The sequence below is a fragment of the Callithrix jacchus genome, chromosome 10 (assembly GCF_049354715.1).
Source record: "Callithrix jacchus isolate 240 chromosome 10, calJac240_pri, whole genome shotgun sequence".
Classification (NCBI taxonomy): Eukaryota; Metazoa; Chordata; class Mammalia; order Primates; family Cebidae; genus Callithrix; species Callithrix jacchus.
The window spans coordinates 54,237,532-54,264,505 of NC_133511.1; the positions used below are offsets into that span (position 1 = coordinate 54,237,532).

The following is a 26,974-nucleotide window of genomic DNA, read 5'->3' on the forward strand; positions in this document are numbered from 1 at the left end:
GGGAACTGCATTTATCTGTTTAGTAGTAGAACTCTGTAATAGGTCAAGGCTGCATCAGTTTTTTTTAGATGTAATTGCTTGTACATTTTTGGCTTACAGCCTTTTGTGTACCAGTGACAAGCCATTAAGAGCCAAAAAATTTGCTTTTACTTACCGTACATCTACATCTAGTTTTGACTTATTTGTCAAAAAAGGGTGAACTTTCTTTTTGGCCTTTTTTTTTTTTTTTCCTTTTATGACTTGAAATTAAATAAGCAACTTATTGATGTAGTGTTTTGTTTTTGTTTGTTTTTGTTTTTTGAGATAGAGTCTCACTTTGTAGCCCAGGCTGGAGTGCAGTGGCGCAACTCGCCTCACTGCAACCTCTTACCTCCCGGATTCAAGTGATTATCCTGCCTCAACCTCGCGAGTATCTGGGATTACAGGCACTCACACCATGCCCAGCTAATTTTTATATTTTTAGTAGAGACAGGGTTTTGCCACGTTGGTCAGTCTGGCCTTGAACTCCTGACCTCAGGTAATCCACCCACCTCGGCCTCCCAAAGTGCTGGGATTACAGGTGTGAGCCAATGTGCCTGGCCTGATGTGGTTTAGAATAATCTTTAGTTGGGTTCAATAATGTAGTTTTACCTAGGAAACTAGTTTTAATTGTTGTTGGTACTTTTAAAATTTTAACTTCTCTAAGTTCATCTGTCTTCAGATTGCATGTTTGGAAAGGGAGGGGCAGAATTTTGGAAGGTAGCATTTCTCTTAGATGAGTAGAAAAGAGGCCAGGGGTGGTGGCTCATGCCTGTAACCCTTGCAGTTTGGGAGGCCAAGGTGGGTGGATCACCTGAGGTCAGGACTTCAAGGCCAACATGATGAAACCCTGAGATCGCACCACTACATTCCAGCCTGGGCGACTGAGTGAGACACCATCATCTCAAAAAAAAAGAAAAAAGAAAAAAATGAATTTCACTACGTACAGTTACTGACTTTATTTCAGGTGAGCTGTCATGGGGGAATTTGTCTGGTTTTGATATGTAAGGTTGGTGTGAAGATTTATTGATATATACAAAATGGAGTGGGTTTCTCTGCAATGAATTAAAACTGAATATCCAAGAGAAAATAAGTTTACACAGTAGTTGCATTTGATCTTTTGGTATGGAACTGGAGTAAAGTTCTGGTTTGTTTTTTGTTTTTTTTGAGACAGAGGCTTATTTTGTTGCCTAGGCTAAAGTGCAGTGGAGTGATCTCAGCTCACTGCAACCTCTGTTTTCTGGGTTCCAGCGATTCTCATGCCTCAGCCTCCTGAGTAGCTGACATTCTTATGCCTCAGCCTCCCGAGTAGCTGGACATGGTGTGCACCACCATGTCCAAATAATTTTGTATTTTTAGTAGAGACACGCTTTTGCCGTGTTGGCGAGGCCGGTCTCGAACTCCTGGCATCATGTGATCCCCTGCCTCAGCCTTCCAAAATGCTGGGATTACAGGTATGAGCCACTGCACCTGGCCCTCTGGTTTTTTCTTTATGTGATCACTTTGCCTCTGTTTTCAGAATTGGAAGATATAATCACATTATCCTTATTCCCATTTGTACATTTCCTTTTTGAAGTAAAACCAGCTGTTTGATGACTGAGAAGTTAGGGTTTAGCAGACAATATTTCTCTATTTTTCTTTTCTCAACATTAGCTTTAGTAACTTTTCTTCACACAACTATGTATTTATATATTCATTATCAGGTTTGGAATTTGTGTTGGATATTAATTTAAGATCTTAGACTTTATAGAGTATTCATCTGGTTATTTGTCATTTTTGTTTGTCATATTCTTGCAAAATACTGTTTGACTTGCTGACCTAGAATGGATCAAGGCATTATCTTCAGGTAGTTTCTGTAGCCCATCCCTGAAACACTGCTTGGCATAGCTGAGTGGCAATGAAGAACAGCCATAGTTAGTAACTTAAAAATTAGCTATAGAATTGCAACTGGCAGCTAAGTTAGAAAGCTATTTATAGAGCAGCTTGGGATACTAAGATATTCCTTGACTGCCTAAAGGTGCAAGTGCAGGGAGAGAACCATTTCTTCCTATCAGGAGATTGGAAACCTTTTTTTTTTTTTGAGACAGAGTTTCGTTCCCCAGGCTAGAGTGCAATGGTGCTATCTCAGCTCACTGCAACCTCCACCTCCTGAGTTCAAGTGATTCTCCTGCCTCAGCCTCCCAAGTAGCTGGGATTACAGGTGCCTGCCACAATGCCTGGCTAATTTTTTGTAATTTTAGTAGAGATTGGGTTTCACCATGTTGACCATGCTGGTCTTGAACTCCTAACCTCAGCTGATCTGCCTGCCTCAGCCTCCCAAAGTGCTAAAATTACAGGTGTTAGCCACCACACCCAGCCTGAAACCTTTTAAGAGAGAAACTTACTAATAAGTTGCTTCCTATCCTTGGGCTTATAGACTTAGTCTAGAATTGATTTTTGTTTGACTTTCTTCATCAGAGTTATGTTTTCCTAACTTAATGACTAACTAAGAATGTGTTCCAACTTTTGAGGCCTCTTTTAACATAGTTTACCCCTTCTGCTATTACTTAGAATTGATAGTAATTACATCGGTAGGGCAAAAGATGACTGGAAAATTGCCCTATGTTTTTCTCATTAAAATCATAAAAGACCTGTTCATCTAAAATCTGGTGAGTTATTTTAGTTTGTTCTTTGACATTCTTGACTTCTTTAAACTTGCTTATAAATTAAGGCTTGCAGTTTGAGTCATTTGGAGACGGGGAATGCCCAGAACTTTTGAAGTTTGTGAACTTGAGTTGAATATTGTGTCTCTTTCCTCATATTCTGTCAACTTTAGTTCACTATAGCCACAATGAAGATGATGATGCCAATGAGGATATACAAAACCAGACAAGATGTGGCCTACCATATATGCTAGAATTAGATTTGTGAGAACTAAACACAACACTGAATTTGTGAGCATGTGTGGAGTTTAGAGTAATTAGAGGAAGTGATAACAAGTCTCACTCAGACCACATGGAAATTGGGGGAGAGTTTGTATGTGTAGTGTATGTGTATCTTCATCTATCCCGCTAGTAGAAAGGTTACTGTTTGAAAAATGTAGTTCCAACACAGCCACTAGTTTGTGCTGCTTTAAACAAGTATTTAAATCTTTACAACAGAGATAATTATAACAGAGCATTCCTTGCCTTGTAACAAGGCTGTTGGTACAATTGGAAGACTAGGGGTATGAACGAATTTTGTAATCTATAAAGAAATCTTGGCCAGGCATGGTGGCTCATGCCTGTAATCTGAGCACTTTGGGAGGCGGAAGCAGGAGGATCACTTAAGGCCAGGAGTTTGAGACCTGCCTGGGCAACATACTGAGACCTTGTAGCTACAGAAATTTTAAAAATTAGCTGGATGTGGTTGCATGCATCTGTAGTCCTAGCTACTTCAGTCTGGGTGACCGAGCAAGACCCTGTCTTTATTTAAAAAGAAAGAAAGGAAGAAATCGTATGTGCATTATAACAGTTTTGCCACTCTTAAGATTTAGTGCAAGTATCTATGGTAGCACTTCCCAGTTGATGAAGAAATTGGGCATTAGATAATGAAGGTTTTGCAGAAGTAATTGAGTTTGAGGAATTTTCATAATATGGTATAGGAAAGGTGGTAGAGAAATTATCTCCTAAAATTAGGGAAAACATAAATACAAAATGATGGTAATAAAAAAATAAAAGTATTTGTAATGGTGCTTTAAAGCTTATAAAGTACCCTATCACCCTACTTAACCACGATGTTGTGAAAATTAAGTATTAATCCTATTTTTTAAATGTAGAAATGAAAACTGAGTGACTAATTAAATGCCTGAAATCACAGTGAACCATGAATCTCAAATTTGATCCTAGATTCTTCTGCTCATTCTGATATGTTGCTTAGTCCTGTTACAGTATTGTTGTAGCACATGGAAATATATGGGACCAAGCATGGAAGCAGGAGAGTCTAGAGCAGAACTTCAGTGATGGTAAATTAAAATCTTCATCATCAGTATTTGAAGCCCAGATTGAAAATGAATAGTACTTAGGACAGACTACCAAATAAATGTGAGCCAGAAGATTTTTAATAGGGGGAAATTGAATGAAACATCTTACAGAAAGAGCTAAAAATGGCTGAGCACGGTGGCTCACATCTGTAATCCCAGCACTTTGGGAAGCCGAGGCAGATGGATCATGAGATCAGGAGTTCAAGACCAGCCTGGCCAACATGGTGAAACCTCATCTCTGCTAAAAATACAAAAATCAGCCCGGTGTGGTGGTGCATGCCTGTAATTTCAGCTGCTCAGGAGGCTGAGGCAGGAGAATTGCTTGAACCTAGGAGGCGGAGGCTGCAGTGAGACGAGATCATGCCACTGCACTCACCTGGGCGACAGAGTGACTCTGTCATGGGGGGGAAAAAAAAGAGCTAATAACAAGACACCTTCCAATCCCAGTCACTCTGGAGGGTATCTAACATAAAAGTGAAAAAAACTAGTTAAATGTTTTCCAGTGTTTGTCAAGTTTAGGAATAGATTAACTTGAAAAGTTGGGTAGATTTGTTTGAAGATCCTTTGCAATCATAGCAAAAAATAAAAAAATGTTGAAAGATTGGTATTGTAGAATGATGGGAGAAAGGTGATTACATTTTCCTTCCTATTTGTCTAGACCACTTAAAGTTTATATTGCTTTCTCACACAAGCCAAGATAAGAATACATTCTTTAAGAAATATAGGAGATTCTTCATATATCCATTCATAGATAGAATGTGGTTTTGAAAACATATGGGATATTATTTAAATATAGATCTATATAAAGATATACAGAAGATACTTTATAATTCCTTTTAAGAAAGGCATTTTTCAGGAAATGAAGTTGTCAGACTTTTTAATACTGAGAAATAGGTGATGTGGGTTAAATGGAGTCTTTTTTTAAAAAAAATTTTCAAGACAGGGTCTCACTGTTTCCTAGTCTGGAGTTCAGTGGCTATTCACAGGTGTCATCATTGCATACTACAGCCCAAACTCTTGGGCTGAAGTGATCCTCCCAGTTCATCCTGAGTAGCTGGGACTACAGGTGCATACCACTGTACTTTGCTAGGAATCTTATAAGAACAGTTGTATGATCATGAGGTGTGTGAAGATAGATATTTATAGATATTTTTTGCCCTGGTGATTATTTCTTCTTGTAAAATAATCCTATTGATTTTTCCTTCTTGTAGAAACTTAAGGGCTTCAGATTAAACTTACTAGGAAAAATACTTTGGTTTTATTTTATGATGATTTATTAATGGCTTCAATATTAATAATGTATTAAAATTGCTCATATTTTCCACTTACCGAGTATTATTTCAAAATTTAAAGCCATGTAGATAGGTTATTATTTGGTGCTACATCTGCCGTTACTGCCGTTGGGTTCCAGCAGTTTGAAAAAGGATTTTTCAGAAATGGCTTTCACTTGTTACCCAGTGGCTTACGGCAGCAGTCCCCAACCTTTTTGGCACCTGGGACTGGTTTCATGCAAGACAGTTTTTCCATGGACTGGCAGGAAGGGGGTGTGTAGTGGGATGGTTTGGGGATGAAACTGTTCCACCTCATATCATCAGTCATTAGATTCTCATAAAGAGTGCACAACCTAGATTCCTTTCATGTGCAGTTCACAATAGGGTTTGCTCTCCTATGAGAATCTAATGCCCCCATTGATCTGACAGGAGACAGCGCAGGCAGTAATGCTTGCTAGCTCACCAGCCAGTGTGGCCCAGATCCTAACAGGTCATGAACCAGTAACCATCCATAGCTTGGGGTTTGGGAACCCCTGGCTTACAGGGTCTTTGGATGCTTGCTTGCCACAGGTATGTCACTTAAGCGGGTGTAATGAATGGCTGGTGTAATTTTGACTCAAAGTGAACAGTTCATTTTAATTGTGAAATGTGTAAATAAATAAATGAGATTTCCGCTGTCTTTAGTACTATATACATAAAACTAGAGGCTTTGCAAAATTACCAAGAGAAGATCCTGTTTGATGTATCTTTGGTTTAGCATGGGTGAAGCAGACATGTGAGATACAGAATGAATGGGAGGCCTTCATGCTCACTATGTGGAAGGTGGTAGTTGATCAGGATGGTCAGTTCCACTCCAGGCCATTGGTGGCACACTACCACTGTTGCCATAATTCTCAAAAGTCATTTTATGCGGAGCTCCTTCCTAGCAACCTCCCCCAAACACATAGCCCCATCCCTTCCAAGAACTAAGAAATTCTTAGCACTTACCACCATCTGGCATATATTTATTCATTTGTTTATTGATTACTTTCCTCCCATTAGTATGTAAGCTCTATGATAATAGGAATTTTGTCCACTATTGTATATTTCTAACTCCTAAGACATCATTGGCATATTATAGTATGCAGTTAGTACTAGAATAAATGAGATTTCTATTTGTTCTTACAGAAGGTTGCAGAGCTTCATGAAGATGGAATATAAAGATTCTCATTGTTCTAAGTGCTTTGGGACATGGAACGGAACTTGTGTTTTCTGAGTGAGGGAGACTCTGGCAAAGTCTAACTGCAATCCATTATTCCCTGTGAGTGGGCAGAATTGAAAAATTTTTAAGAGAAGATATGAAAAATCTTCTGGATTCCTATTTAGTTTTTAGATTTGGGCTTGACTATTAATGAATAACTTTAACCTACCTACAGGGAAGGTTTTCTTCCTTGTTAACCCTTACTTCTGTCTCCTGGATCTTAAGAGTGAAGAAATGGGCCTTGGTTTTGCTTACAAATCCATAAATTTATGCTGTCATATGAACACATGTGTAAGGCACTGTGTCACCCATTATGGAAGATACAAAGAGACAGAGGATTCCTGAGAATTTAACAAAGTTAAAAATGAATGTTATTGATTAAAACAAAAATGGCACATTATAGTTGAGACTGTGTGCTTGTTTTTTAAATGTGAAATGTTTTTGGACACAGGTGAAAAATTCTAATGTCTCTAACTCCCCAGATCTTAGATTGATTTTTCTGAGAAGAAATTTGTGAATTAATTGCATACAGATTTTCCTTGAGGTTAAGAAGTTAGATGAATTTCCCAGGGTGAAAAAGGAGCAGAGATGATTGTTAAAAAATGATCATGGGCAGGGTGGTGAGAAGACAAAAGTAGGCGGAGCAGAAGCATGTTTGTGTTTTAAGGAGGCTGAGAAAGAACCAGAATATAGCACTCACAAAAGGAAAATGCAAATATACTATGAATAGCTACTACTCGTAGTACATTAATTTCTTAGCTACATATAAACTTTTATTAGGGTGCTTATAACTAAGGTGATATATAATTTGTCATCCAAACTTGGATCACTTTTAAGAATGAAAGGATGTGCTATCTGAATGGGACACTGGGACAACAGGTGTGAACCAGGACTGTTCCAGCACAAAACCAGAACTGTTGGTCATTCCTAACTAATGACATACTTTTCTCCAGACTTAGTCCCAATTCCTTTAACCTCTCCAGATAATTTTTTTTTTCATTTATAGTACTCTAATCTGTACTTGCAGAGCTTCTCAGTCGTTGGTTTCTTTTTCCCAGTCTTGTTGGAATTAAAGAATTTTTCTGCCCCCACCCTGGACCGTTTGGGTTCACAGCATTGGTGGAGGTAAGTAGTACTCCTGATGTATTTTCAGTTGACTTTTATTTTGCTTAGGAAATGAGGTTTTTGTATATTTCTGATCCAATACTAGATGGCTTTTTTGAGAGTCCTGATTATATTTAACTGGACTAATAAATTATTAGTAAGTTCTTAGCACGTAATACAAAAGGTGTTTGTAATTTTTGTGTTTGCTCTTAAATTACTTGATACTTAATATGTTTTCTTTCCTATAGGTGGGGTTGTCATTATGAAATTTAAGATCTTCAAAGAAGAGAATGTAATTTATACCATGGATATGTTATTTTTTCATTTTGGAGCACTGTAATTTCTTTTGTTTTCTTATTAAGTTTAAATAAAATTTTTAATTATATTGTGATGAGTTTTTATTCCATTAAATAGCTTTTTATTTTTCATTTCTGATAAATTAAAAATTGACATGGAAGTAATAAATCTTTGAGGTGGTACTTTAACCAAAATATGATTTTCTTTATCCCTTACAATAATCCTTATTTGGAATCTGGATGGGCTTAAGGTGTCTAGGTTTGAAAAATCACCACTTCAGAATACTAGAATGCAATCCTAAACAATAAGGATGTGGTTTACAGATGAGCCTGAATGAATGTTTGTTCTTGTCCTATTGTTCCTCTGTAAGTTTGCCATCTAGTGGTAGGAATGCGGAATTTACCATAATGCCAAGGAAAAGCTCTAGGTTTACATTTTCTTATATTAAGAAGGCTTACGTAGTAATTTAAAACATTTTGATAATCAGAGGAAGCGGGGAGGAACAACTTACTTGAAAATACAAGTCAGTGGCAGTGAAGTCAGAGTATTCCAAGAGTCCATGTTTTTCCGTAGAGCATTTTCATGACTTAAACTTTCTACTTTTGTTCTAAGAGTTTTTCTATTTATGACATTAGTGGGTAGAGAGACAAATAATAAATAATTTTAAGAGACAGTAGGTTGGAGTGATTTGAAAAATATGTTTTGAGTGTTGATAAAAATTTTAGGGCAATTACATAATGACTCCATTTAAAACAATTCAGTTTGTACTTTTAAAATTAAAGTTTGGACCGTTCAGTAAATTTGGCTTTGGCTCAGTCATGACTTAAGAAGCTAAGTTTCAGACATGTATTAATATATAATATCTTAGGGGTTTGCTTTTTATGTACCCAGCTCTATCTGAATTCTTTCTTCTCTACATATTCCCTTTTCAGTTCCTCATCTTTCCTCTGCCACAGATAAAAAGGATGTCAGTCCTTTCTCTGCTAGAAAAATGTCTTTTTGAAAATACCTTCTATGTTCTATTCTTGAAGTAGAGGCTTTTTATTATTATTATTTTGCTATCTCTGAATCCTGTACATATAGATTACAACCACTACAATGTATTGTGAGGCTGTATCTTTACCTCCAAAGACCTCAGTTTAGTAGGGGAGCAATTTTGCATCTTTTCATAATCTCACTCTATTGGCAGGAGGAATATGGGGTGGTATAAACTTGAAAAAGCAATTATGCTACTCCCTAGATTGCTAACATATTTTTTTCCAAATTATTGCTGCACTAAAGCTTAGATTAATAAAATACTGTTGCTTTCTACAGGTGTCTTCTAAGTTACATTTCATATATTAATGTTAATTTAATAAACATTTAAGATGTATCCTGCTAGGTGCTGGGAATATGAGAATGAAGAAGACATGATACTCCCTTTAGTGAACTCTCTCATAGGAGAGACTGATATATGAGCTAGTAATTGTAATGAAGTGTGAAAGGTGCTGTAACTGGTATGATGAGTTAAGAGAGCATGAAATTGAAACCGGGGAAAATTTGCTTTCCCCTCCAAAATATCACTAGATCTTTTTGCTATCTCTGAATCCTGTACATACAGATTACAACCACTACAATGTATTGTGAGGCTGTATCTTTACCTCCAAAGACCTCAGTTTAGTAGGGGAGCAATTTTGCATCTTTTCAGCTTTGTGTATCTTGGTATTTGGCATCAGTAGGTAAAGCAGTCAGTTGTTGATTTGAATTGCATGCAGGTCATTTCTAGCAAAAGGGATAGCTCTGAAAGTGTGTGGCTCCATCCTCTGTCTCACTTTAAGCATTTTGGAATATATATATACACAAACATGTATACACACATACTGTATATACCTGAATGTAAGGTAACCCCAAATATAAAGCAAGCCCACATTTTCCCAGTGAGACAGCCCCTCAAGTTTTATTTATTTTACCTTTGCGAATGTATAAATGTTAGGGATATAGATGAAGCAGTCAACCTTACAATATTGAAACTCAGTAGTTAGAATACATATGAAACTTTACTATAAGAGTAATCTGGCTGAGTGCAGTGGCTTACGCCTGTAGTAATTCCAGCACTTGGGCAGGCTGGGACAGGAGGATCCCTTGAGCCCAGGAGTTCAAGAGTAGCCTGGGCAACAAAGGGAGACCTTGTTTTTATACAAATAAATACATACATAAATTTGTAATTAATAGAAAAGTAATCTATGATTTAAAAATAGTTTCTTTTCCCCACTCATACATACCTTACCACATAACATTTGACTCATTTTACATTCATGTGTATCTTGTATATTTTGTGTTTAAAAAACAAAATGGTCATCCGGAGTCCCCTTTTTAAAGTTCTGTAACATCTTTCCTTTTGTGTAAGGCCTTTTAAATTTAAATTAAATTTAATTTAGACATTGTTTTACAGGCTGTCACCATCCATTCTTGTACATTAAGACAGTTTGTTTCATTCCTCATGTATATTTCTGATCTCTGCAACATAACTTTATTTTGTTGCTTTGTAAAGTGTTCTGAAGATACCCAACACAGTTATGCAATTATGTGATACGTGTATTTCCAGGAATACTTACATCTATGTTAAATTTTATATTTCTTCATAAGCACCTGAAACTAGCATTGATGGAGGTCTTTTCAGGTTATCTTCTTCGGAAAGAACTTCGTTAAAATAAAAGGATCAGATAATCAAATCTTCAAAACTATACATTTGTGAAGATTTATAGTTTTTTTTTTTGTTGAATAGTTTTTAGGGAGGGAAGGCACTTTCATTTTACATGGCAGTTTTACAAATAGTAGAATTATTTGTACATTTCTGGTCCTGGGAGGGTTGCCTTTTTTTAGGACACAGGATTTCACTGTGTTGCCCAGGCTGGAGTGCAGTGGCTGTTCATAGGCATGATTACAGCACATTACATCTTTAAACTCCTGGGCTCAAGCGATCCTCCTGTCAGCCTTCCAAGTAGCTGGGACTACAAGTGCATGTCACCATGTCCCACTCTATATTTTCTAATTTTTATGTGTGTGAATCTTAGCCCATTCATGTTTCTAAGAACACTGTGGCAGAAATAGCATATCTAGTTGTGCTAATACACTGCTTTTTTCCTACAACTGCAGCTTTTTTCTTTTTCTTTCTTTCTTTTAATTTTTTTTTTTTGAGATGGACTCTCTCTCACTCTGTTACCTAGACTAGAGTGCACTGGGATGATCTTGGCTTACCACAACCTCTGCCTCCCACGTTCAGATGATTCTCATGCCTCAGCCTCCCAAGTAGTTGGGATTACAGATGTGTCACCAACCAGATAATTTTTGTATTTTTCGTAGAGATGGGGTTTCGCCTTGTTGGCCAGACTGGTCTCAAACTCCTTACCTTAAGTGATCTACCCATCTCAGCCCCCAGTGTACTGGATTACAAGCATGAGCCGCTGCACCTGGCCTTTTTTTTTTCAAAAAAAGATAGGACTTTGACTTACTTTGAGCATGGGGTGTAGAGGTTCCTTAAGACTCATCTACCATTGAACTGGTGTTCAAAATATTGACCTGCTTCTAGCAGGTCAGATTCCTGGTTGACCTGCCAAATTCATAGTTACTTTACCATGCAACCCTTATTCTTTTTTTAAAAATGTTTTTGTGATGGAGTCTCACTCTGTCACCCAGGCTGGATTGCTATGGCTATGGCAATCTCAGCTCCCTTTAACCTCCACCTCCCAGGTTCAAGCAATTGTCCTGCCTCAGCCTCCCAAATAGCTGGGATTATAAAACATGTGCCACCAAGCCTGGCTGATTTTTGTATTTTTAGCAGAGATGGAGCTTCACCATATTGGCCAGGCTGGTCCCGAATTCCTGACCTCCACTGATCTACCTTCCTCAACCTTCCAAAGTGTTGGGATTACAGGCGTGAGACTCCATGCCTGGCCTAGCAACTCTTACTGTTGTACCACCTCTTCCTCACATCCTTAAAGAAATAAAGAATGTGTCGTGACTCTCCTTACTGCTGTTGATTATGATAATGTTCAAAAAGGTGTGGGATAAATTACAATACAGAATTGCTGTGTGCTATGGGACATTGAGAGGTACTGAGATAAGTTTATGGGAGTAACAGTGTTATAGTTCTTTTATACATTCTTTTTTACTAACCGTTCATATAGGACTTAGTTGCTGAGTCATTTTAGAAGTGTTTGATTCTTTATGCATCACCCTACATTTGGGCAAATACAGTATATATGAGAAAATATTACACATTTACACCTTTTTTTTTTTTTTAAGGCAGGGTCTTGCTCTGTTGCCCAGGCTGGAGTACAATGGCATAATCACAGTTCACTGTAACGTTAAACTCCTGGGCTCAAGCTATCTTCCTGCCTCAGCCTCCACTACAGCCACTAATTAAAAATATTTTGGCCAGGAACAGTGGCTCATGCTGGTAATCACAGCACTTTAGGAGGCGGAGGTGGGCAGATCGTGAGGTCAAGAGATCAATACCATCCTGGCTAGCATGGTGAAACCCCACCTCTACTAAAAATACAAAAATTAGCTGGATGTGGTGGTGTGCACCTGTTGTCTCAGCTACTCGGGAGGCTGAGGCAGGAGAATTGCTTGAACCCGGGAGGTGGAGGTTGCAGTGAGCTAAAATTGTGCCACTGCACTCCAGCTTGGCAACAGAGCAAGACTCCGTCTCAAAAATAAATAAATAAATGAAATTTAAAAATTTAGGAGATCCTATCTCAAAAAAATGTACAAAATTTAGGAGATCCTGTCTCAACAAAAAATTATTATTTTTGTTGTTGTTGAGATAGGATCTCCCTATGTTGCTTAGGGTGGTCTCAAACTCTTGGCCTCAAGCAGTCATCTTATCTCAGCCTCCCAGAGCACTGGGATTACCGGCATGAGCCACAATGCCCATCCCCTCACATAACAGTTTTAAAAAATGGAGTCATACTTTGTATTTTACTTTACTATGGTTTTTGACTTAATATATGGTGAACATTTTCCCCTGATAGCTTTTAAGTTTTGTACCCTTCATTTGTTGACCTCAGAGTATTTCATGGTCAGACTGTAATGTCATTTGATTAACTCTTTATTCTTGGACATGTAGATTGTGAATTAGGTTCCTTAGCTTTATTAGTATTGTTAAAAAAGCATCTGATTATCTTGTCAATCTCTGTCATTATACTGAGCATTTCATATTTTGTCTTTAAGAGTATTTTCCCAGTAATTAAAGTCCAATTAATATGTTGGTTAGATTTATTAAGGTGTAAGTCAGTCTTAAGAGCATAGTTTTGAGTTATTTCTATTGGAAGTTATATAAAAATACAACATTGTGTTTCTCACAGAAGACCCATAAACTTTACAGATAAAATCTTAATTTGGACCATATTTTATGATCCCTTTCACAAATAATTGGATTAAGAAGTAAGACTGTTCATTGTGTTTCCTAGACATTTGACACTTAGGACTAGGGCAAAGGTGCCTGTGTGTAACTTCAGTTAGCTTATGTCTAATTTCAACTTGCATACTTTTGAAATACTTAAAACATTTGCTACATGAAAAAAAAATTGCTGATACTTCATATAAAGGCTTCTTATCCTGTAGTATTTCTTGGCAAATATTCTTTTTGTTCCTACTCTCACCAAGGAAAGATTACAAAGATTGGATCAGTGAATCAAAATTTGATTAACCAGTTAATTTGCCTTCGAAATTAAGTGTATCTTCAATTTTCTAGATGACTGAAGAAATCAATCTTAGCTTGTAAAATTATGAGGGCAGTTGTAAAAAAAGGTGTCTTTCCCTTTTGAAAGGGATTACTAAATTTTATGTGTATTACTGTATTTGGCTAAATGATTGGGATGTGTTAACAAAACAAAAAACAAAAAAAAGTATTATTGGTTTAAGCCAGGCTTCTTTTTTAGAAAACTGTACTTGGGTATCTGTGGTTTTGATGTAGCCTAGTGAGTTCCTGTTTAGATGGGAACTTGAGACCTTTGCTTTTTAATGGTGCATGCCACCGTCTGGGTTGCCTGACTTGCCATAGAAATGAACCCTGAGTATCCTAATTTAAGTTTCTGAAGTTGATGAAGTCTGCCTGGGGAAATCTGTATAGGCTGAAGTTGATGAATTCTGCTTGGTGCGAAGACTCTGTAAAGACTTACAGTAGGAATATGACTGTAACATTAATGAAACCATTTGGTAACTGGTTGCTTCTAAATTTTTTGTACTTTGTTAAAGAAAAAAAAGACTTACCCAGAATATAAAAATAGTGTTTTGCATTTCTGTTTTTCTATTGTTTTTGTTTTTAATTGGTTTTTGATTTAGAACGTGTGTTAAATTGGCTGGTTGAGCATTCACTTGCTGTATGTTTTAATGGATCCTTATCCTTTGCAAAAATTTAATTCTAGTCATTAACCTGTCACTTAGCTCCTGTGACCTTGCCTATGTAAATACAATTAACATCAGCTTTATCTATGTAAGTCATTGTTTGTTGAAGCACATATGAAATAATAAAGTGACAGCATTTATGTTTATATGGTGGGTATTGATTCTTACTGCTTTCTCTACATGGAAAAGTGATTTTCATTTCCATGGTAGGCCTATTTTTAGGCCTGTTATCTTCATCTCCTTAAATTTTAGAAGTCTTCATAAATTTTCACTCATACCTCAAGCAAAGACCCTACCTGCCATATGGTAATTATGGTTGTGTGTGTGTGTGTGTGTGTGTGTAGTTGTGTAAAATTGTTAATGAATATTCAGGAAGGTACCTCAGTTTTTGTACTCTTGAGATAAATAATGAAAAGAAAATATGAGATCTGTTCCTCATTTTGGTAACTTTTTGGTTGGCAAGGGAAATTGTTACAGTTTTTGCTTTTTAAGTAATAGTATCTTCTAAATGGAGAGTGGGAAAAGCAGTAACTTTTGAGAGTCCCAGGATAAGTGTCACTTTTGTTTGGGGCAGTTTACTTTTGATTAGTCAGGTGGGAAGAATATTTTCCTTCCTGATTTGGAGCTCAAACTTGGAAGCATTTTCAGGGTACTGTTATATTAGAAGCATTGTACAGATGAAAAATTACTGCATGGAGAAAAATGACTGGCTGAGTTAAATACTATGGGAAAGTATATACTGCTAGTTTTATTCAATATCCTCCACACCCCACTGGTAATACTTGTATAACTTTGGTTTTACATTTGGTCTATTCTAAATTCATAATCTCAATGTGAATTTTTCATTTTTCCTGTTTTATTATGTGTGAAGTATTTTTTTCTTTTTTTAGCTTCTGGAGTTATCCTTCAGAATAACTCCAGTTTTTCTGTGATCAATACTAAAGCATACTATAGTTTTTAGTAAGTATGATAGTAAAAACCTTGATTTGTTCGATCCTCTTTTAATTTGAAATTTGAAACTGCACATGTATTGGGCTCAGCTTTGATTGTCAACCTTTTGGGAATAGCAGGTTGTATAGATACTTGTAAGATGTTGATTTAGCTTATGTAAGGATACAATTTTGGATGCTTTAAAAAAAAATGTCCTGTTAAGAGTGCCCATATGCATACCAAAATGAATGTCTTAAAAAATATGACTGATCATTTGAGGCAGTATTCTGGGTCTTTGAGGATAGAACTGAGAACAAAAAAGTCCTCCCCACATGGAACTTAAAAACATTTTGAGAGAGAAAGACATTAAACAGATTATGATAAGTTCGATGGTAATAAATGCTTTGGAGAGAAATAAGCAGAGTAAGGGGGGTAATGAGGATTTAGAGATAGGGGAATGCGCAAGGCTTTGTTATTTTACGTAAATATTGAGGGAAGTTTAATGTGGTAACACTTGAGCAAATATCTATAGGAAGGAAGTGAAGGGAGCAAGCAGCATAGGTATTTAGGAGAAGAGAATTCTAGGCAGAAGGAACAGCAGTACCAAACACCTGAGATAAGAGTACTTGGCATATGGGAGGCATTGCAAAGAAGATGACAGTGATGCAGTGGGGAGAAGAAAGATATATATACACACACACATTGAACATATACTAGATTTCAGTTTCAACGACAGTATTTTAAACACACACACAATTTAATACTATATAATGCATGGTGTGTGTGTGTGTATATTTATATATATATACTGTGTGTGTGTGTTTAAAATATTGTCATTGAAACAGAAATCTAGTATAATGTTCAGTGCCATAGGCCAATTATAAAGTTCTGTGAAGATCTAGAGATTAAATTGCGTTTTTTACTCTCAGAAACTGAAGCATGCATATCCAAGTTGGATTTACTGTTTGATTTTTGTTGCAAATAGTCTGAATTGTGAAAGCTTTGTGTCATTCAGCTGTTCCATGGGTACTCTGTTTGAATGTTTTGTTCTTTGTTCTTTAAGCAGTATTGGCCAGGGTAGCAGCTTATCTAAAAAGCATGTATTTATCAAATGTTAACTTGTGTAATAATGGGACTTACTAAACGAAACATTTTAAGTAAATAAATGTTTGTAGTTACACTGTCATTTCTTGCTAGCAATCAAGGCCAAGTTAGGTCATTTGAATTCATATTTAATCATTATACACTGAAGATTAAAAGTGAACAGATCACTAATGAATTATGAATAACTTTTTTCCCTTTTTTGAAGTTATAGCTGAGACATTTATATGTTACATTTTATATGTATTTTAAAAGTAAAATAACTCATTTATTGATTTTATCCTCTATCATATCTCTAAATTAAACTATATTATATTGTATTATATTTATTATTTTTTTTTTATTGAGGCAGAGTCTCACTCTGTCACCCAGGCTGTAGTGTAGTGGCATGATGTCAGCTCACTACAACCTCTACCTCCCGGGTTCAAGCAGTTTTCCTGCCTCAGCCTTCTGAGTAGCTGGGATTATTGGCGCTCACCACCATGTGTAGCTAATTTTTTTGGTATTAGTAGAGATGGGATTTTACCATGTTGGCTAGGCTGGTCTCGAACTCCTGACTTCAGGTGATCTGCCCTCCTCGGCCTCCCAAAGTGGTGAGATTACAGGCAGGAGCCACTGTGCCTGGGCTATTTTATGTTTTCTTCATCGAGTTTGCCAGTACATAAACAGATTGTAGGTGAAATTGAGTTTTATTAAGAATTTTTTTTCAGTTTTGTTTTCAGTATTAGCTAGTTATCAACTGATCTCAGCTAATTCAGTAGAACTAAAGGGAGAGAAGTAAGACAAATATTTTATATGAACAGACTGAGATCCAGCTCAGTTACAGACCAAATGTCTGCCCTGTTATCTTACTGTTGCAAAGAGCATTCTAGGGTGGATATTCATAAAGGTAGTTTTCATGTTGTTCATTCTTCTATATGGATGATTTCTTTAAGCTTTATTTAAAGAAAAATGTTAAATTTAATTTTAAAGAGATGAATAATACCAGTATTATAGTGGAAGGTTTTTAAGTAGTGAGGAAACTGAAAGTTCCTTAAAACCTTGAAGCAATTTATTTTGAGATGACTAAAGTACTTGAGAGTGAATTATACCCTGAGGGGTTTGATTTATTTTCTGGTATGATCATTTATGTGATTCTGATTAGTACCCTGCTTCTTAGGTAGATTATGGTAATCTCGATTGCTCTTAATTGAGAGATTTTTAACATCATCTCCAAACTATCTATTACTGCTCCATTTTCTGTTAAATCTTTTGCCAGTTTATATGCAGATCTGGTATTAACAGTAAATTAAAACCACAGAGGAAATTAATATTTAAAAATTTTTTATTGCAGACTTAATTCAGTGCACAAATGAGATGAATGTGAACATCCCACAGTTGGCAGACAGTTTATTTGAAAGAACTACTAACAGTAGTTGGGTGGTGGTCTTCAAATCTCTTATTACAACGCATCATTTGATGGTGTATGGAAATGAGGTAAGCATAATGTTTAATGAACAAGTAGACTGATTTGATGATTTATTATTTGCTAGCTTCTCTTACTGAAACTTCAGAAATAGCTTCCAGGTACAAAGGGCAAGGTGCCTAGCCAGAAATATAATTATAGATCCTGCAATTTGAGGTACAGGAAGCTAAAAGTTGGTCAGAGCACAGAGGACATCAATAATGGATGAAGAAGCAAAGATTAATGCCTAGAAATGGGTTCCATAAGCAACCTTGGTTTTTGCTGGTCTTGTTTATAGACTATATATTTGTCTATATCCATTTGTTCTTTTATTACAGCTCAGTTAGATTCTTTCTTTTCTTTTTCTTTTTTTTTTTTTTTGTTTGAAACGGAGTCTTGCTTTGTTGCCCAAGTTACCTTAAATTCCTGTATCAAGGGCCTTCCCACCTCAGCCTCCCATGTAGCTGGGGATTACAGGTGTATGCCACCATGCCTGGCTTACTTTTAAATTTTTTTGTAGAGATAGTGTCTTTCCATCTTTGCTTTGGCTGGTCTTGAACTTCTGGGCTCAATTGATACTTGCACCTTAGCCTCCAAAAGTGCTGGGATTACAGGTGTAAGCCATTGCATCCAGCTTCCAATTCTTGTGTGATCTCATATAGTTGTAATTGGAAGCACTTTGCCTGCTTCAAAGCTGTGGTATTTAGGACTAACATTGCATTTGATGAGAGGGACTGATTGAAGAGTGGCTTCTTCAGCAGAGAGGTGTGTCTGAAGCCTTTGTTTCCTAAAAGGATAATAAATAAGATATATAAGCTTTTGCAGTTTTCTGTTTTGAGACAGTCATAACTTTGTACTTTTCTCAGCACAATAAACTTATTTGTAAAGTTGTATTAACAGGAGCTTTTCAAGAGCATTTGAGTGGAAGTAGATAAATCTTCATTGTTATATGCCTTAGAAAATGTAGCCCAGGAAAATAGCCCTCTTAGAGATGAGAAAGGACTTTGGTCCTTGATATTAGTTCTCTGAACATAATGACTCTCTGACATCCACGACGTCACATGTTATTTTAGGCTTTTCAGTTACGAAACTATTTTTTGACAGCTACCAGTACAGCATTATTAAAATTCAAAATTAAAGCAGGAATTTACCCACAACGTTATTATTCCAACACATCTTACTATTCACAGGTTTTAGTCTTCCCTCTGGTTCTTATCCAAAATTATTTGTATTTTTTAAATGGCTATAATCATAATTTAGATAAAATATTATTTCTAGCTTTTTATATAGTACACTATCAACATCACCATGTTGTATATTTTTTTATATTTATCTTTAATAACTATATAATTGATTATATAGTTCACAATTTTTAAACTATTTTTCTTGCTGGAAATTTAGTTTTCTGATTCATTGTTATACCACCACATTGAGTGATTTTATTTATAGTTTTTAATTTTTAAAAATGATTTCCCCCAAGTGTTACCTGAAATGTAATCACTAAGTCAACAGACACAACTGTTTTTAGGACTTATGTTACTCATTTGCTTTCTAATTTATTTACACCAGTTAATAGAGCTAATAGAAATGTTTAGCTATACTAGCTTAAATGTAACTTGAAACATCTTAACTAGGTTAATAGTTTCTACTTTTAGCAGGAATATGTTTAGTTTAGATTATGATTATTCTGAAGAATTCCAAGCTTATATGTACTTTTCTTCTTCTTTATTTATTTGATGTAGTTTATTTTTTAAAAAGCCACAAATATAACCAACTACAATGCCAGAAAAACAGTGTCAGTGAGGGCTTTCAGAGGCTGTAAATAAGGTGATTGATAGTACTAGAGGCACAATGTTAATAAAGACAAAACAGAAGGTCGACAGTCATTTCATAGAATTGATTGACAAAGGAAGAAAGATAGCATTTTAGTGTGTTTTTTTGATAAACTTATGTTTAGTTTCCTGTATAGTTAAAGTAAATTCCATGCTCTGCTCATTTTTTATGCTAGTTTGTACAACCTTCAGGTTGTTCCCATTGGGAGGTGTCATTAATTTGTTAGAGGCTGTACATAGGATTTCACATGCTGTGATGATCAGAATACCATGGAGCGGTGATTCTCAAACAGTGGGGAAGGGGGATGATTTTTTCCCTTAGGGGACATTTGTCACACTGAAGGGTTTGCTACTGGTATCTAGTAGGTAAAGGCCAAGGCTGCTTCGAAACATCTTATAATAATGCACAGAACAGTCCCCAAAAACAAAGAATTATCTGATTCAGGGTCAGTAGTGCTCAGGTTGAGAAACCTGGCCACAAGAAAAAAAATCTCAAAAGATTAAGGCTGTGTGAGTGTTGTGTTATAGACCCTTGACACCAGGCAGGTAGCTACTTCTGTACTGTTGTCCACTTAACCAACTGGGTGACTTGGGTAAGTCACTTCTGGAGCTTTAGTTTCCTCAGTAATCATGGGTAAATAGAATTGACCAATGCTCTTATTATAGTATGACAAGTCATTAGGTGATGAATACATGGAAAGGTAGAGTTAAAAGTTTGTAGGTAAAATTAGAAAAGAGAAGTATTGAACTAAGCATGGATTTATTGTAAAGTATTTAAACCATTTTGGATAAAATAATCTGAAATGTATTCTTTAAACATTTTGTTATGAAAAGTTTCTAATAGACACGATAGTAGAGTGAATGGTATAACAAATGCTTATGTACCTAATCACCCATCTTCCACCTTGATCAGTATTTTGCCATTCTTTAAATCAAGTTTTAGGATAATGCATTCCAAGTTACCACTTATGACCCAAAATGGGAACCTATGAAGCCTTATTACTTGCCAGATTGTTGACATGATGCTCAATTTAATACCATTTTTAATATCATTAGGATGCTGTTGAAAACAAAATTAAAACTTGATTAAAGCCATCTATGTCTTTGCAGCTAAATACGATGAAGGTAGAAAGGACTAATAAAATGAAAAGGAAAACTTAGATTTATTATCTCTAAAATCATGAATGAAATGGCCTGGTAGACTAAATTATTTACATTAATCAATAATGCAGAGGTAAAGAAGAGTCTTAATCAAAATCTATTAAAATCATAGAGTCTAATATCTTACGATATTTTTTACAACTTTTTGAAACATTGTTTTAGGATATGGTGAAATATGAGTCTTCAGTTTACAAATTGGTTTTCAAAATCCTGGTTTGTTTAGTTTAGGGTGATGTCAGTTGAACAAGACTGATTTGAGGGCTGGGCACATTGGCTCATACCTATAATCCTAACAATTTGGGAGGGCCAGGTGGGAGGATTGCTTGAGCCCAGGAGTTCAACACCAGCTAAGCAACGTACCAAGACATTGTCTCTGCAAAAAATTAAACAACAAATGAACTGGACATGGTGGTGCATGCCTGTAGTCCCAGCCACTTGGGGGCAAGGGTGAGGGGTGGATGGTAGGTGGTGCTGTGTGCTGAGATGGGAGGATTGCTTGAACCTCAGGAGGGTGGAGGCTATGGTAACCTGTGATCACACCACTGTACTCCAGCCTGTACGATGGAGTGAGACCCTGTCTCAAAAAAAGAAAGGACTGATTTCGGAGGTGATGCTGTACATCCTAGTTGATTATTAGCCTCTGCATACATTTAAAAAAAAGAAGAAAGAAAAGGAGTCCTACGAAGTAAAGTTGAAAGGCGTTTCTTTAGCTGTTTAGAGACTGTATGTAAAGGAGAGTTAAGATCTTGTACTATTTTAAGTACTTTTAGAGAGCGTTTTGGCAGTATGGAGAAGATGAACTTCTACATAGGTACTTGCCTAGTAATTCATCCCTAAGTATATATATCCTTAGAAACTCATATATTTACGCATGGAGACCAAGAACAAACATGTCAATACAACTTCGTTAATAATAGTGAAAATTAGAAGGTATATCCATAATAAAGAAATTTTCATAATGATGTTTTCATTGGAATATGAGAACATCATTTAAAATGAAATGTTAAATGGGATAATTCTTAGGGAAAAGTTGAGTTAAAACTCATTGCAAAAGAGTAAGTACACTATGATATTTATGTAAATTAAAAATAGAAAACAATTGTATAGTTTATAGATATTTGTATATCTAATAAAATGGTGAAAACCTGTGTGAAAGTAACATATACCTGTTTCAGAAAAGTACTCACCTCTTAAGAGGGAGGGAAGGGAAAGAAATTGAAGGCATGGGTCTTCAATGGAGTCTATAATGTTTTGATGCTATATAAGATCTGACGTGAGTATATGAACTTGTTTAATCTGGGCAGTGGGTAAGAAGATATGTATTGCTTTCTGGTGTGTTTAGAATTATTTTGTTTTTTCAAAAAGCCAAAACTTTGGCATACCAGATGACCATTTAAAATACAGATGCCACCTGAATATAATTAGCTATAGTTTTAATATGCCGCAGTAAAACCAAAACTACTGGTTCCACTGCCTATTAGCTTTTATTATTTTGACTTAATATTCTAATGTATCTGTGGGCATTCAGCTTTAATAAATTCTCCCATGCTAGTGAAAACATGTATTATGTTTTTAGATTTGGTAACTAGTTAATGGGAGGAGTAAGGATGAGAAATTCAAACTATGTAAGCTTAATGGAATGCATTAACCATAACTTTTCCTCCAAATTTTTAAATTAGAGTTTGTGAGATGGCAGTACCTTAATATGATGTAATTATTTTTTTTTCCAGCGTTTTATTCAGTATTTGGCTTCAAGAAACACGTTGTTTAACTTAAGCAATTTTTTGGATAAAAGTGGATTGCAAGGTAAAGATAATTTTTTCATTATAGAAAATCAAAACAATGACACCCACATGATTACTTAATTCAAAGTTGAACTCTTTTAGAACATGTGCTACTTTAAACCTTATATTTTAGTGAAGGTTGTAGGAGAGAAAAGACTGTCTTTTAATATGAAGGTTAATATTAATTTTCCTACTAGATACTCAGAGCTCTTTGAGAGTTAATATTGTGTAGTTATTTGAGAGCATGAATTCTGGAGCTGGACTGTCTGGGTTTGAATCTCATCTTTGCCACTTACCAGCTATAGAAACTTGAGTAAGTTACTTCACCTCTACGTCTGTAGAATTCAGTAATAATGATAGTACCTACCCAATAATACTGACGTGGGACTTAACCTAGTTAATTACTACAAAGTGCTTAGAACAGTGCCTGGAACACAAGAAATGCTATATAAGGCTGGGCACAATGGCTCACGCCTGTAATCCCAGCACTTTGGAGGCTGAGGTAGGTGGATCACTTGAGGTCAAGAGTTTGAGACCAGCCTGGCCAACATGGTGAAAACCCGTCTCTACTGAAAATATAAAAATTAGCCGAGATTGGGGATATACGCCTGTAATCCTAGCTATTCGGGAGGCTGAGGCAGGAGAATCTCTTGAACCCAGTAGGCGAAGGTTGCAGTGAGCCAGGATCATGCCACAGGACTCCAGCCTGGGCAGCAAAGCTAGACTCTGTCTCAGACACACACACACACACACGAGAGAGAGAGAGAGAGAGAGAAGTGCTGTGTAGATATTTGCTTTCATTGTTACTATATTATTTTGTGTTTCATTCCAAGAAATGTAGTTGGAATATTACAGGTTTTAGTAGCTAAGGCAAATATAATATAATTTACTGAGATGAATTGTTAATTCATATACATAGCTGTAGTTTTTTTTTGTGTGTTTTTCTTTTTTTGTTTGTTTGTTTTGACAGTCTTGCTGTGTTGCCAGACTGGAATGCAGTGGCGATATCTCGACTCACTGCAACCTCCACCTCCCGGTGATTCTCTTGCCTCAGCCTCCCAAGTAACTGGGACTATAGGTGTGCACCACCATGCCCAGCTAATTTTTTTATAGTTTAGTAGAGGCAGGGTTTCACCATGTTGGCCAGGATGGTCTGGATTTCTTGACCTCATAGTCTGCCTGCCTTGGCCTGCCGAAGTGCTGGGATTACAGGCGTGAGCCACTGCGCCTGACGTGTTATTTTTTATTTAGTAACTTGAAATGGACATAATGTGGTTATAGCTGTCCATGCACGTTGTCTTAATGGGATCTGTTTTACTTAGTTCTATAACTAGGCTTCTAGGATTATAGAATGTCAGCTTCAGGGAGAACTTCAAAGGATATGCCAAATGAGTTGGGAATATTCAACAGTGAGGCAGGCTCAGTCAGGGAAAATGTATTTAGAAACGGTGAGGTTTGTGCTAGGCTTCAAGACAAGGTTGAGAAGATGAGTTGGCTTAAGCACAAGTGCACAGGAACAATACATGGATGTGAAAGTAAGCACAGATACACAGATGTACATGGATGTGAAAGTCGTTCCCATGGTTATGAATATTTAAGATTTATAGAGCAAATGAATATGAATAGAATATATATGAATGGTGTTGGAGAACATGTAGTGGCCCATAGCCCCTCAAGAAGCTGTTCAGAGCCAAATTCAAGCACAAAAAATTTTTATAGAGTTGGGATTTTATAATGCAGTAGAGAAGGGAGAGGAGAGGGCATTATGTGTTATAAGGAAAGCATCATAGCTTAGTCAAGTTAGATCAGAGTAGACCAAATCTTGAAGACACCGAAACTGTTTCAGTTGTTGTTCTACTTATCTAGAAATATCTGGACAGTTAATGAGGGCCTGAGCTGTGGTTGTTCTGGAGGTCTAAAAAAAAAGAAAAGATTAGTGGAATTTTTAATTAATTAATTAATTTATTATTATTATTATTTTTGGTGACTGGCTGTATTTGAGTTTGGAGCTGTTCAGTCCAATAGTTGTTTCTCTTTGGCAGGTAGAAGTATTGCTTAAAATTAATTTAATATCCTATCTTCCAGACATTCTAGAAGACCAGTAATCTATACGCAGGACTCAGTGTTACAAAATGCATTATATTTTAACAAGAGTTACAGTGGTGTAACCTAAGGAAAAAAAATTTAAACCGTAGACCCCCTCTCTTGGAAATTTTTTTTTTTTTTTTTTGAGACAGAATGTGGTTCTGTTGCTGAGGCTGGACTGAAAGAGACAGGCTTGCTCTGTTACCTAGGCTGGGTACAGTGGTATGATCATAACTCACTGCGGCCTTGAACTCCTGGCTCAAAGAATCCTCCCTTCAGCCTCCCAAGTAGCTGGGATTACGGATGTGCACTGGCATGCCTGGCTAATTTTTTTATTCTTTAATTTTTTTGTAGGGATGGGTTCTTGCTCTGTTGACCAGGCTGTTCTTGAACTCTTAGCCTAAAGCGATCCTCCTCAGCCTCCCAAAGTGCTGGGATTCCAGGCATAAACCACCATACCTGGCCTCTTTGAAATCTTAGACAGAGAAGCCAGATATATATTATAGATAAAAATAGAGTATCTTTATTTTCAGAGTCATGGAAGAAACTGTCTGCTCATCCTTTATTTTCACTTCCTCCTTCATTCACTTCATTTTAACTTTAGAGGCAGAGTTTATGCATATATCCAAGTGGGTTTTTTGTGTCTTATCAGCAGCTGATTTCTCCTTTTCTTAAGATGGAAATTAAGCAATTCTAGTAATAAGGTTTTAAGAATTTCGTTCTTTTTATGTAGAGGAGAGGTTGAGCCTTGAAGGAGGAGGGATATTTGCCCTCTCATGATGGGGTCTAGTAGATAGAACTGTGTGAACCAAAGAGCTGAGGATTGTGAGCATGTAACACTTGTACAGTAGTAGGTATGAAGCCATATGAAAACATTAATTTCTTTTGTATTTTGTTCACTGATATTTCTCCACTGGTACTTAATAGGGACTCTAAATATTTGCTAAATAAACGAATTGATGATGTTAAAATCCAGTTAGCTTACATTTTGGGTGGTTTTGGTATTCTAAAATTATCAAAGATCATCAGGTAATTAAATTTGTTAGATGAATATGAGTTAAAATAAAATGGGTCCACTTTTCTTTGAGGAGCAAGAATTATTATAGACTTCCTTGAGCCAGGCAATAACTAAAACACAGAGTGTTTGGTGTTTAAAAAAAATAATATCGATTAGATGTTATGTTGCTGAAGTTTTCAAAGCAGGGTCATGATGAAACAAAATCTTAAAATGATTTATGTATTTATTTAGAAAGTTTTATTGAAAACATTCATATAATTGTTTTTGTTCACCTTAAACTTGTATATTGCCATTTCTTCTATTATACTAGGCAGTAATTTTCTGTACTTTTTATAAGGTTGGCACATATAACTTATGGTTCTAAATACAGCTAAAGATTTCAGGAGTATAAAAATTATATAAAGTTGCTTGATTTGAGGAATGGGATTGTGGTTCCATAGGCTGTTAAATTTGAGTAGTGAGATTATCAATTTGTATAAGAGAACATGTTTTACCAATTACTGATGAATAAAGAATAGGAATATTGAGAGAAACAAAAAAAGCTTCTTATTTTAGTGAAGTTCTAAGGGAAGAGATTTTTTTTAAAGCTGCATGGGACATTCCTGACTTAAATATGAAATTTTAAGAGAATTTAATGGCAATGTTATTCATTAGCTGCTTAATTTATATCACTAAATCGAATTGTGGTATCAAGACATTATAGCCATTGGATGCAACGACTTGTTTTTGTAGGCATATTGGGATTTTAATCATTTATAAAAACTTTCATTTTTTTTTTTTTTTTTACAGGATATGACATGTCTACATTTATTAGGCGGTATAGTAGATATTTAAATGAAAAAGCAGTTTCATACAGACAAGTTGCATTTGATTTCACAAAAGTGAAGAGAGGGTGAGTTAAGCTTTTTTTGGTATCTAATTGATTTGAATTTTTAAAAGGTAAAACATAAGAGTTATTAGATTATAAATCACAAAGTTTTAGCCAGTTTTAAAAGATGAACCTCATTTTTCTTTGATGAGGTATATCAGGTACTTTCTGTGGTAGGATTTCTTTTTAAGTTCTTTTTATAGCATCTTTTTGATTTTATAATTCACATAAAATTTATTCTTTTAACGTGTATAATTCAGTAGTTTTTAGTGTATGTACAAAGTTGTTCAACATCGCCACTATCTAATTTCAGAACATTTTTATCACCTCCGGAAAGAAACCCTATACCTATTAGCATTCATTTTCTATTCCCTCTTCCCAGAGATCCTGGCTCTGGGCTTAACTATTCTGAACATTTTATAGAAATGAAA

At 35.9% G+C, this 26,974-nt stretch overlaps 1 protein-coding gene and 1 long non-coding RNA gene across 51 annotated transcripts in view; both read left to right on the forward strand.

The window, feature by feature from the left end:
- PICALM (phosphatidylinositol binding clathrin assembly protein) overlaps nt 1–26,974 on the forward strand; it is a 105,870-nt gene that overhangs the window by 19,358 nt on the left and 59,538 nt on the right. For all 50 annotated transcript variants that reach the window (XM_078340035.1, XM_078340036.1, XM_078340039.1 and 47 more), the window contains exons 2-4: nt 17,685–17,827; nt 22,519–22,594; nt 26,465–26,567. In XM_078340035.1, coding sequence (XP_078196161.1) covers nt 17,708–17,827; nt 22,519–22,594; nt 26,465–26,567 — 299 coding nt within the window. In that variant the 5' untranslated portion in view covers nt 17,685–17,707. The remainder of the gene's footprint in view (nt 1–17,684; nt 17,828–22,518; nt 22,595–26,464; nt 26,568–26,974) is intronic.
- On the forward strand, nt 6,551–8,018 carry LOC128929030 (uncharacterized). The gene is made up of 3 exons (XR_008474912.2): nt 6,551–6,589; nt 7,557–7,654; nt 7,882–8,018. It is a non-coding gene; the product is annotated as an uncharacterized LOC128929030 (long non-coding RNA).